The sequence below is a fragment of the Podarcis erhardii genome, assembly GCF_964252035.2.
Source record: "Podarcis erhardii genome assembly, chromosome: 4".
NCBI lineage: Eukaryota > Metazoa > Chordata > Lepidosauria > Squamata > Lacertidae > Podarcis > Podarcis erhardii.
This window is the reverse complement of record NC_138508.1, coordinates 57,713,005-57,725,508: the sequence shown is the minus strand read 5'-3', so window position 1 is coordinate 57,725,508 and position 12,504 is coordinate 57,713,005. Positions and strand designations below refer to the sequence as shown.

The 12,504-nt window shown below is 42.0% G+C and overlaps 1 protein-coding gene across 1 annotated transcript in view; it reads right to left on the bottom strand.

The window, feature by feature from the left end:
- The window catches only part of SLC37A1 (solute carrier family 37 member 1), a 40,063-nt gene that overhangs the window by 24,495 nt on the left and 3,064 nt on the right, over positions 1-12,504 (bottom strand). Inside the window, exons 2-12 of the mRNA XM_081858646.1 lie at positions 11,852-11,933; positions 9,038-9,164; positions 8,491-8,569; positions 7,770-7,905; positions 6,875-6,951; positions 5,559-5,725; positions 5,097-5,134; positions 4,462-4,545; positions 2,685-2,816; positions 1,716-1,806; positions 647-709 (exon numbers count right to left, since the gene is read on the bottom strand). Of these exons, the coding sequence (XP_081714772.1) occupies positions 647-709; positions 1,716-1,806; positions 2,685-2,816; positions 4,462-4,545; positions 5,097-5,134; positions 5,559-5,725; positions 6,875-6,951; positions 7,770-7,905; positions 8,491-8,569; positions 9,038-9,164; positions 11,852-11,933 (1,076 nt within the window). The remainder of the gene's footprint in view (positions 1-646; positions 710-1,715; positions 1,807-2,684; positions 2,817-4,461; positions 4,546-5,096; positions 5,135-5,558; positions 5,726-6,874; positions 6,952-7,769; positions 7,906-8,490; positions 8,570-9,037; positions 9,165-11,851; positions 11,934-12,504) is intronic.

The window sequence follows — 12,504 nt, the reverse complement described above, 5'->3', positions numbered from 1 at the left end:
TGATCAATATATTCTAAGCAGTGTTAATTGTATTTTTTTTGTCTGTATGTTGATGTAGTCTGTAAACTGCCTTGGGAAGAATGTTATTTTTGAAGGGCGGTAGATAAATTTGTTAAATTAAAACATTTCTTCCCAATGTCTGAAATGGAGCATAGCATCAACTCTTGTTGATTCCTGACTGTTAATTTCAATCAGAAGGCAAGGCTCTCTTGGTGGTCTCTGCTTGGAATGAGGAGCACAAGGGCCTGTGAATAGGCTTTTTGATTGCTCTCCCCACTGAGATGTCATTTACCTTGACAGTGTACTTGTTTTGCACACTTCTTTCATAAGGCTTTAGAGGTAGAGATCTGTGATGGGTGAAGTCAGTTTTGAGTACGATGCTACTGCTATATTAGTTATGTAGGTATTTAGATGTGAATTGGTTTAAATATTGTATTACTTTTGTTGTGCTCCACCTGCTACAAAAACCATCATCTGCTTAATATTCTCTCTTTCAGCTCAGCAGCTCAGTTTGTCTGACCAGTTCCCACCACCTGCTTTTCTCCATAGCTCTTGCCTCTGTGTTTAAGAATATCAAATCAATTCGGAAACATATAGATTCTGTGTGTGCAGTTTTAAAGTATCAAACACTAAGTTGCAAACTTACCAAAGATTCCTCCAACATCAAATAGTGTGGATAGATCACCTGCTCGTTTAGCATCAATATGTTCTGTCAGTGAAGGAAATAAAAAAAAGCAGCAGGAATTGCTTAGATTTTTTTCAGGAGCCACAAAACTGGCTGATTGTGGGGGTCTTGTGTTCATGATGGGAGAAAGGCAATATATAAGTTTAACAAGCTGGTAGGTGGCACAAAGAATTAAGGTTATATATTACAATGCATACAAAATAGGTATCTGTTCCAAGTTATTCAGGGCAAACCCAGATGTGGTGTGGCAGATCCATGACTAGTGTTTTGTTTTGATAACTAGCAGCCCTATAGGGCAACTTTCAAGGCTGCAAAAATGGTGATCTGGAAATGGGTGCTTTACTCTTTCCCAGGGTAACTCACCAACTTCCAAAGCTGCTATTAGCAATTACATGGTTGGAAGGGGGGGGGGGGAATCTTGCTTGATTTTGCAAGGCATCTTTACTATACTCTGCAGAAGCAGCATTTTGCAAAGTATAGTAATGGTGCCTTGCCAAATCAAGCAGGACCGCCCTCCTATTACATCAGCTGATAGGAGGACACAATCATCATTAGCACTGGTTTTGGGCACACAAGAGGTCTCTTTGGGTGAGCGAGATACCCAGTTACCTGCTTTAATCTCCGATCATCACTGTAAAAGGGGGGGGGGTCCATTGGGAGGAAGGACAGGATATAAATTATAATAAGAATAATATCCACCTTGATAATACTATCTTCCCTTTTGTCAGCTGTTACTTCCCACTGTAGCAGGAAGGTAAATGGCATTTCCGTGTGCTCTGGCTTCTGTCATGGTGGCCCGTTGCACCAGAAGTGGTTTAGTCATGCTGGCCACATGACCTGGAAAGCTGTTTTAGGACTAATGCTAGCTCACTTGGCCTGAAAAGCGAGATGAGCGCTGCAACCCCATAGTCGCCTTTGACTGGATTTAACCATCCAGAGGTCCTTTACCTTTTTACATTTACCTTACTTCGGAATACATTTATCTTTATGTGGATCACATATACATGATTATTTAAACACAGATACTTACCTACATTTGTGATGTACAATGGAAGCCAGAAAAGAAAAGTGTAGCTGACCAGTTTGGCAAATAACAGGCAGAGCGAGAATTCTACAACTCCCTTCAGAGAACAGAAGAAAAAATAATTTTAATTTTTTTAAAAGCATACTTCCCCCCCCCTCCAATTTTAAAGGTACAACATATTCAGGTGCGGCTTATATTCGGGCCAATATTCATCATTGAGTTTCTTAGTGATTTTATACAAAAAAGAAATTTCTCAAAATGACTTAAAATAATATACAAACAGGGGGAAAAAACCAATTAAAAGGCAAATTTAGAAAGGCATACAAAATTACTAAAATGCTCATCCAGCAATACAAAAAGCAGGAGAAATACCACTAGAAGGTGAGCACCACAGGTTAACTCCATCAGCAAAATACTGAGTAAATAAAAATGTCTTAGTTCTGTGTTTCTGTGGGGAGAGCATTCCACAGATGAGGAGCCACAGCTGGAAAAGCCAATTCTTGAGTAGCCGCCCTCCACATTTCCATTAGATGAGACACACATGAGCCCTTGCTGAAGACTGCGAGGCCCAGCTTGGTTCATGGTTCAGATATTGCACACAACCAGTGAGGGTAAAAGGTACCTCCGATTGATGCATTATCTTTTGTTTCCATGGTATAGCTACTGTCCCAGGAGAAGCTGACATAGTAGAAGCTGTTACTATTACTATTACTTTCATCTTCTGAAAAAGATAAGGGCCAAGCCTCAGTCCAGATTTGAAGATGGCGACGTACAGTGGTACCTTGGGTTAAGAACTTAATTCATTCCAGAGGTCCGTTCTTAACCTGAAATGGGGCCTCCCGCTGCCGCTGGGCCGCTGCTGCACAATTTCTGTTCTCATCCTGAAGCAAAGTTCTTAACCCAAGGTACTATTTCTGGATTAGCAGAGTCTGTAACCTGAAGCGTCTGTAACCCAAGGAACCACTGTATACTCACAGGTATTCGCAAAGCTCCAGAAAAACTTATAGCAGACTTCCTGTTTTCAGTTTCCTCACAGCCTCCATTGTTATGATTCAGTGACTTGTTACACTTCTCATTGTCAGGGAGCAGGCAGTGCTTCTCTGGATCCTACAAAAGACCCCATCAAGTTCAATGAAGGCAATAAACCAAGCCACTCGTGTATTAATGTACTGATAACATGAAATAATTTTGCATTTTAATAGGTTAATTGGAACCATAAACTACTTTTGAAACACCAATGGATGAAGCACTTTAAACTTACTTATGGAATCATGTTACCTGCCACAAGACCAATTCTCATATGACATATTCAACTTGACAAAAATGCCATTATGTATGGATTTCTTCAAGCGTATGCCACATGGCCTTATTAGCTAGTACTTTCTTAGGGGAGGTCTTTCCTCAAGATATTAACAGAATTAGCCCCATTCCAAGAGGTGTTTTCTTAAAGGAGGAAACACACTAACTGGGCAGTAGGACATACCAGCTTCATATGGAAGTAGGTTGTTAGATTATGGGTTTTTGGTGAAGTAGTATCTAGGCAACATCTCATGTATTTGAAAGTGTAGGGCAGCCTTTCTCAACCTGTGGGTCCCATGATCCCTAGCTAGCAAGGCCAGCGCTCAGGGATGATGGGAATTGTAGTCTAACAACATCTGGGGACCCACAGGTTGAGAACTGCTGGTGTAGGGTGATTAATAGGAAGATGTAAGCACACCATGAGCAAATCAGAATGAATGAAGGATGGATGCTCATTTTCATATAACCACCTACAAACAAATCAGAAAGAAAGAAATCCCAATAAAGACTGGATGCAATCTGAGCACCCCATAAGCTTTGTGCCTGCAAATCAGGATGAATGCTGAACAAACAGGACATTTGGAGGAGCCCTGAGTTTGTAGGAATAAGTGGAAGACCTTGGCCAAGGATAGTTGCTACTGCTCATGTTATTACGAACTTCCTTGTCTGGGCTTTTGTGCATAGAATCTGTGTACCCTGTTCTCTGTGTGCAGAGAGCTAAATCATTATCCACATTTGGGTGGTGCTGTTAGTTTTACAATCAATAAGATATTGCATAAGCCACAGGGCAATAAATTTTGCAAAAAGAAAGATACTGCTAAACATACGTATTGCACTGCTAACTTCAAGCAAATAAATACATATTTACATGCCCTCCAACATCCCGCAGGATAGGACAGGGCCACTCTTGCATACACAAAACACCCCTGTTCTCATACTAATGATCTATTATTACTCCTTGCTGAAAGCTGCTGTCTACATGCTACTCAGCACACCCACATTGCTCTGCAATGCTTGCTAAACCACATGTATTCGTAAGTGTCCTCTGTTAAAACTTGAGAATTCATTGCTTAAGCACACAATGAATTTGGTTCTAATTAAATAAAATAGCTGAAACTGAAACACATTCACTGAAATTAACTGTCAGGATATGCAGTTGCACAGGGTTGGAAGGGAAGCTTATGCACATGTGCATATATACTAGCATTCTTTTAAAAATACATCTTCCAAATCTTCCCAAAGGCAGAAGGGACAAAATAGAAACACTGATTTACCAAGGGCAGATAACAGAAGGTCACATCTGTCTCTCATAAACAGGGACAGTTGGAAAATATGTGATTAAGCAAATGCTGCTTCATGCAATCATCCCCCCTCAAAGCATTAAGGTAATTTGCTTAAATATGAATTCATGCAAGCTTTTAAAAATCTAATTATGAAAGTATTTTTGATTTACCCAAGATAAGCTTGTTTTCTTAGCGCTTAATTCTGGTTTCTGAATGGTGTATCTATCTGGCCCATTCATGTAACTTTTTGAATTCTGAAAGATATTTTTATAAGAGATATTAAGAACAATCCTACTACAATCCTACTTGAAAGAAAGCCTTATTAAAGTCAATGAGGCATCTAAATAAACATTAGGATTAGGCTTCAATCTTTTTTCTCTTTTATCTGCAGTGACAACTGGAAAGCTTGGTAATACATAAACTCAGATACTTTCGCTTATACTGCACATGAGGCAAACATATTTAGCCCATTTTCATCCTGGCCCGTGTGTTGTTGTTTTTTGTGTGTTTCATGAACACTTCCCTATTTTCCACCCCCCAGATTTTTTGGGGGGGAGGGGTTCACATAGGTTTATTACGGGAAAGTAGTGCTTTCAAGCCTTTGAGGTGTACAGAAGTCTTTCAAGCAGAAGGTTCAAGAAAAAGAGGGGAAATGAGATCCCCCCCCCAGCTTTCATTCTGAACCATCTGCTTTTCTCCTTTATGTACACCCACCACGCCCCACATATGCTGGTTGAAAACTAGTATTGTGAAATTGGAAATGGAGAAAATGCAATTAATGAGGTCCCTAAAAGTCATTACTTACACTGGATGATGAACTTGTGCAGTTTGCATCCCTAGGATCTGAAATAACACAACAGAAACACAGAAATTCATGGATATCTTCCAAGCACTCATGGAAATGTTTATGGTTTGTTTTATAAAATGCTGCTAACACACAATATCTAAAAATGCATGATTATCATGAAAGCAGGCTTCTGACTGGATGCAAATTTTAGTAACTGCTTTGTGTCAACTCCAAGTTACCCATAATCTTGGTTTGCAACCAAACCTGGAGGTGAGGATATAAGACTGCAGAATCACATACACATTCTTCTGCTCCATTCATCCACTTACCCGGCATGCACACTCAACCTCTTTTTTAATGCAGCACAAGCTAGAGGATTTTTGTGTGTGTATGGTCTATGAACAATATTGATCAATTACATGTATTGCAACCCAGAACCTGCTCAGTTTTGCATAAATTCATTTCAGAACAGGTACTTACGTTCAATAAGAAACAGAAAGCAGACAATCCCCATTAAAGCTATGATAACGCCAGGCACCACAAAGGACAAACCCCAGGAGGTAGACACCCAATAGCCAGCTATTAGGGACCCTAAAATATTCCCCACTGAAGTGTGCGAGTTCCATAATCCCATGATCAATCCTCTCCTACAATAAACAAAGGAAAATGGTGTCTTTTAGAACTTTTCATCAACATTCATTTTACCCAGGTGAGACATTAGTGCATTTAAGTTTTCAGTACTTGAAATACTTCAAGTTGGGGGGTGTCCAGGTAGATTTTGTGTTGGGTTCTGATGTGCTTTCCTATGTATGCAGGACTGGCAGAAGAATTTGGCCTGCCCACGGTGAAGGACAAGAGGGTAATTCCTCATTCACCATTCAGATGCTGTTGACCAGCATGGCAACTGAATTTTACTTTAGCACTGTTGTTGGGATAGCGTCCTCCACCACACCATAGAGTGGCAGGCTAGGATAGAGGGTGCAGGGTAGGCTAGGTGGCACAACACAGCTGTGACCTCCAACATCTTGCCATCATTCATTCCCCGCTCTGCCTGGCACCCGCTTGGTACCTGCTCAAACAGAAAACTGCAGTGCAGCAGAAGTAGCACTTGCGTGAATCATGTGAGCGGAGCAGTGCTTGCTAGCATTTGTGGCCTATGCTGTCTGCCTCTCTGCCTGCTTGCTTAGAGAAGAGCATTTCAAAGCAGCACTCCCCATAACATATTGGAAGAAGGCAAGTAGTTGAGACCAGCCCAGGTCAGCAACAAGCAAGCAGCCAGAGAAACATCTGGGAGCAGTTGCTTCACTTTGTCTAGTCTCAGGGCTTGCTCTGGGCTACTCATCCCTGCAGTCCTGAAATGCAGGTTTCTTCAACTTGAAGTGCTCCTATTCAAATCCAAAGCAGCAGACAGGAACAGGCACATGACCAGTATGTATGGCTGGCAAAACCTGTGAGTAGTCTTGAAGAATGGCATCCTTAATCTCCAAGACATTTCCTATATTCTCAGCTAAGTGCTTCAGTATCAAGTAGGTTGTGCCTCTAACATGCCTTTATGCTTATGTGTCAACAAAGACCCCATATACACTTCTTATGCTATCACTTTTCCCTCAGGAACTTCAAATTGCTTAATATGTTACTGTCTTTGATTACACTAACAAGGAATGTTAAATGGCACAACTTCACTGTAAAACATAGCTTTTAAAATCTGTGAGTTACTGAGTTATGAGGCAGACTATTTCACTTAGTTTGCAGTGTGTCCAACCCCACCCAAGACAAACAGATTATAAAAGATTTACCTTCCTTTCCCAAACCAGTTGCCAATGCAGGTAACCACACTGGGCCAGCCAGTAGTTTGCACCAATCCATTAGCCATCTGAAATTTGAAAACTTTGCAATAGTTATCTTGAAACAACTGTTTCACCAGATAATGCAGTATGTCCAAGAAGCCAACATTAAAAATAATATTCAAAGTTGTGTTAAACATATCAAAGACCACAAAGCTTGCACAGCCTAGTCAATCCTCATTGTTATATATTCTTTGTTTCCTAGACAGCAATGTCAACTCTCCCCCCTACACTTGCCAGTCCCAATGATCGCAAGTGAATAATGACCATCCATTTATTCCCAAATGCTCTAGAGCACCATCCCCCAACCTGTTGTTCTCCAGATGTTTTGGATGGCAACTTCCATCAGCCCTAGCCAGCACAGACAATGGTGAGTTGCTGGGAGTTGCAGTTTAACACACCTAGAGGGTGCCAGATTGGGAAAAGCTCCTCTAGAGCAGCTTCCACAGCTCGTGTGCTGCCAGCATGAAAGAGAAGTCATAGACTTCCTAACAGGTCAACACTTAGTAGTGCTTTCCCTGGCCAACAGATTTTAAAGTTCCTGATTGTGCATTGGCAGCTGCACTTCTACTAGGCCCACACCTGATGTCACAGCTAACATCATGTGTGAAGCAGGTGGGCATGGATGAGGGAAGACAGCTTCATGGGCCAAATCTGAACCCCTAGTAGGTCAACTGGCTCGCAGGCCAGAGGTTCCTCACCCCTGCAGTATCCTTTGGAACAGGAGGTGCTATGGACAGGTTGTCATGGGAAACTATGTGGATTTTGAGGCAGTTCCAGAAAGGCAGTTCTTTTTTTTGTCATGTCTGAAAATTCCAAGTGAGAAAAGAAACCCAGGTGTGCCTACCTGAGCCACGATGTAGAACCACAGGCTGTGTATATTATAGAAGTAACCAAATCCAAACATGGCAGTGAAGAGTCCGCTGGCAAACATCCCTCCAGTGAGATAATACCGGATAGGCAAACGTTCACCTATTATGCCACTTTGAATTCAGGAAAAATAAAAAGGGATTGATTTTTGAAGCATGCTGAGCATGTATAACCCGAAAAATCTGAAGATATTACATGGGCATTTGCATGGTAAGCTATAGTTAAAATCCAGAAAATGCAGAGTTTACAAACAACAATGTAGTAGCACTATAATAAAAAGAACAATTTGAGAAACTTTACAAAGTTGCATTATTGTGAGTTGTTTGTATTCAGTTTTCATATTTCAAGCCAAACATTTTGGTTTGTATTCAGTAACAAGAATCGAAGTCATGAGCTGATAGTGCTCATCTGAAATCACGATTGATTCTTCTCAGCCACAGTAGGGACAGGATTTGAATTTATTCCTTTTTAAGCAGCTTTGGTGAGCTACTGTAATAGGGAATATTCTGTCCTCTAGAATCTACATTCCTAAATCCTAGGGCACACAGTCTCCTAAATTTTATTCTTTTCAATAATTCCTTCCTCCGCTCCTCAAAAGCTTGTAAGCAACTGAGCACAGTAGATCAGAGATTAAGCAATCATATATTTACAACTTGAAAGCATGAAAAAGGATTTTTAAAAGAGTAAAAGAATTTTACCTCAGATACATCCCAACTGCATAAGCACATAGGAATGAATAATCCAGGGCTCCCAACAACTGTTTGTAGTTGCTCTTATCTAGGAACACATGTTTGTTAAAGTTCATGAGATTGAATTTTTAAGGCACAAATAGCCATTAAAAAGTCTGAACAATACATTTTCAGTCTCTTTGCAACTTCAAAGAGGGATTCTAGCAGGTTAAAACAATAGTTTGCTCCTTAAGCAAATTGTGTTTAATCAAATTATATACCTGCATAGTTTGTACCATTCATGAATAAATTGATCAGCTTGATATAACGGGCATTCATTATAGTCTCCAGAATTATACCAGGGCTTTAAAAAGTGGAACATCTTGCACAGTGTGAAGTTTCAAACACTGTAACAAAGTTTGGGCATTCTCTTCCCCCTATTGCCAGCCACCCTGCCCCACAAACCAGTTCCTATGTGCAGGAGTGCACAGAACTGTGAGGAATTGCAGAACAAAACAATACAAATTTTTCCTTTAGATTATATTCCAGTTTATGGGGTGGGGGATAGACTACTTACCAAATGGCTCCCAACCACAGCGTGACTCATTAGCAAATTTTTTAACAGGCTGAATCTGGATGGCATATTCTTTGTAGGTGTTATGCTCGATAACTTGTGGAGTATTACAGTGCTTATGTAGTTCTCCCTAAATTAAAGTAATACAATTAATCTAGCAGAACACCTCATTGCATAGAACCAAATAAACTATTTTTACTTTACCAATATTTCAAATCGGGGCCAGCCCACCTACGAGGCAAGTTGAGACTGTTGCCTCAGACGGCAGATCTGGGCCCGAGGAACATACTGCTTACTGCTGCTGCCACCTCCTCTGTGCTTCCATGTGTTCTCCCTGCTGTACCCATGGGGCGCAGAGGTGCAGATGATGGCACAGGCAGAGAAGCAGCACAGGCCCAGAACTGTGAGGGATTGTATTGGAGCAAAACATCCTGGGCTGGCCCTCTTCAAAATAGGTTTTGCTGTTTAGAAACATTTACCAGTCAAAAACCTTAAAAAGGTTTGAATAATAACCTCAATGAAATCCAGCTTTGCAAGCTTTTTTTTTTTTTAAAAAAAGAAAATTTAGTTATGTCAAGAGACTGCAAATTTCCATGAGGCCTCATCCTTCTTATGGATAAGCAATAAGAGACAAAATTTGACAGAGTATGACTCAATCACGTGCATGCCTCGAGTCAGTTTTCCATACAATAAAGAGTGGGACTAGTAAAAGAAATCAAATACAGGCAGAAAGTTGTCAACATAAGCAGATTTTAAATAGAACAACAGAACCATGCTAAGCTCCAGTAAGGAGCAGTGAGGCAGTGTGGCTTAGCCTCTGTATCCAAAGATGGACAGGGAAGCTATTTCATTCTTTTTCCTGTACCAGTTCCAGTCTAGCTGGAATGGTTTTGTTTTGGATCCAGCAGATCCATGACAGCCTTGCTCCACTGCCTTGAAGAAATGTGATACAGGAATATTTCAAAGGTTGAAATTACCGTATATATTATTTTAATAGTCTTGGCTATATATAATTAGATATTGTTGTCCAGGAACACTATAACTGCCATGTTGGAGGTTTGGTTGTGTGAGTGTTCCTGTAGAGCTTTATTTGATTGCTTAATAAGTCTGCAGAAATGATATATTAGAGCAGGGGTTGTCAACACAGTGCACTCCAGATGTAGCTGAACTACAACTCTCACAGTATTTTTTCACTGGTGACACTGGCTGGGGCTGATGGGAATTAGGAGTCAAACAGCATCTGGAGGGCACGGTATACTTATTCTTGATCCATTCATTTTGTTCCTAGTTAACACGCACAGTTCTGGATGGACGAGGAACGACTGCAGAAACATGCTTGTGTGGTAGTGGTTAGAATATTAGACTAGAATCAGGGAAAATCAGGTTCAGACAGGAAGCTCATTGGCTGACCTTGAGCCAATAGCACTCTCTCAGTGCAAGCTACCAGGGGTAGGGGGTGGTAAGGATAAAATGATGAAGGGGCTTGAAAAAACTATGTATACCATCCTGAGCTCCTTGGCAGAAGTGAGAGTGTAAACAGCAAAATAATAAAACAGAGAAATTGTGAATTAGCTAGGACAGAGAAAGCGAAAGATGAGTAAAGATGAGACACAAATTGGATCCCAATAGAATTGGTTGCCATGGATTGAAATGTTGAGCCTTAGCAACATGATTATGGTCTGGGTAGGAATTTGATTACCTGCTTTGAACATGAGGAGACAGTCTGGCAAAATCTGGAGATTGAGTACATACTTATTTTCAATTTCACAGCACTATAAATGACACTTTTGATTTGCCTTTGTACACATAGCCTTTGTATATTTTCACAGATCATGGGCATCTTGACAATGAGACACCTACTTATAGTACACACAGTACAGAAGCCCTTCTAGATACTGGATGTTCCATGTGGGCTCTCAATCACTATGAACATTTTAATGTCTTTTTATTACTATACAGCATGTCACATTTTATTGCTGTAATGTAACGCATATGGTAACAAGACTTTTATGTAGCTTTAAAATGTACCGTACTTCCTTGTGTGATGTCAGATATGTTAGAAAGACATTTCCTTGTTACAGCGGCGTAGCGTGGGTTGTCAGCACCCGGGGCAAGGCAAGTAATTTGCGCCCCCTAACCCGGGGCAAGGCAAGTACAGTACTCTCCCAAGCAGCAGCAGCAGCGAGGCTTCTCTTTCCCCCGCGCTCTCCCGGAGCTGCCTCTTTTCTTTCCTTTTTTCCCTTTCTCCAAGGCTTTTTGCTTTCTCTCCTTAATTGATTCCCCCTCCACACCGCGGCGTTTCCTGGCTGCTCCCCCCCCCCGTCCCCTCTCTCTCCTCCTCGCTCTGCTTGCCTTGCCCTGCCCTGCCCTGCCTGAGGGCGCCCTGAGGAGACTCCGCTCTCCTTTTTGACCAGGCGAGGTGGAAAAAAGGGGGATAAGCCTCTTCCCGCCCCCTCGCCAGACTCCCTGCTCGGCTCGGCTCACTACCCAGAAGGCCAGTGGAGAGAGAGCCGCAATTACCATAAAGCTCCTCTCCCTCCGCTTCGCCAAGCTGTCAAAGCCCGGCAGCAGTGGCAATGGCAGCAGCAGGCACAGCCAGACCCCCGCCAGCCAGCCAGCCAGCCCGCCCGCCCGGCTTCCTCTCCTTTTTTGGCCCGCGGCAGAAGGCTTTGCTCTCCCCCTTCCGCGACTTCCTCGCCAAGCCGAGCGAGCGCGGGCTCCCTAACCCGTGGATTTTAGTAGGGGCAGAGAGCCTTGCGCCCGGTGCGGCCGGCCCCCCCTGCACCCCCCATGCCACGCCACTGCCTTGTTACTTACCTTAACTATACTGATTGGTTTCCTTGATAAGTGGAAACTAGCATACAGCATAAAAGTCAGGACAAATGTGAGAGCCCTGTACCTGTGAACAGAACAAACATTTATAATTCCATGATTTGCAGCTATACACTTGCAATCATTTTAGGCTGTTCCATTGTTATATCCAGTTTCTCTTATTTATTTCCAATATTTACACTGATGTAGAAGCTAAATCAAACAAGAGTGAAAGGTTAACTACAACAGGTTAAGCAATTTCCGTTTTCATTGCACAATACTCTAACCATGCCAAAAAACAAAACAAAAGTACTGAGATGAACAGTTGTGGTGCCTTTTTATCTTTTCCAGAAAATGTTATTATTATTAATGAGGTTGGGGTGATGGGGTGAGATGACTGCGGCTGGGGTGGTAGGGTGATCTTTCAAAGCTGCTACACGGACACATCTCCCACCCCCAGCAGTTAATCCCTGGCAAATGTCAGACACAACTGGGATCAAGCCCAGAGGTTGTGCCAAGAGGCAGCCACTAACGCTGCTGGGGCTGGTTGAGTCAGAGCAGCTTCCAGGAATCGGTGGCAATTGTTGCATAGCAGTTCTGGGAGGTGTGATAGCCAGATGATAAGCACAGCCGCCAGCTCTTCAATCTGCTTCTGTAGC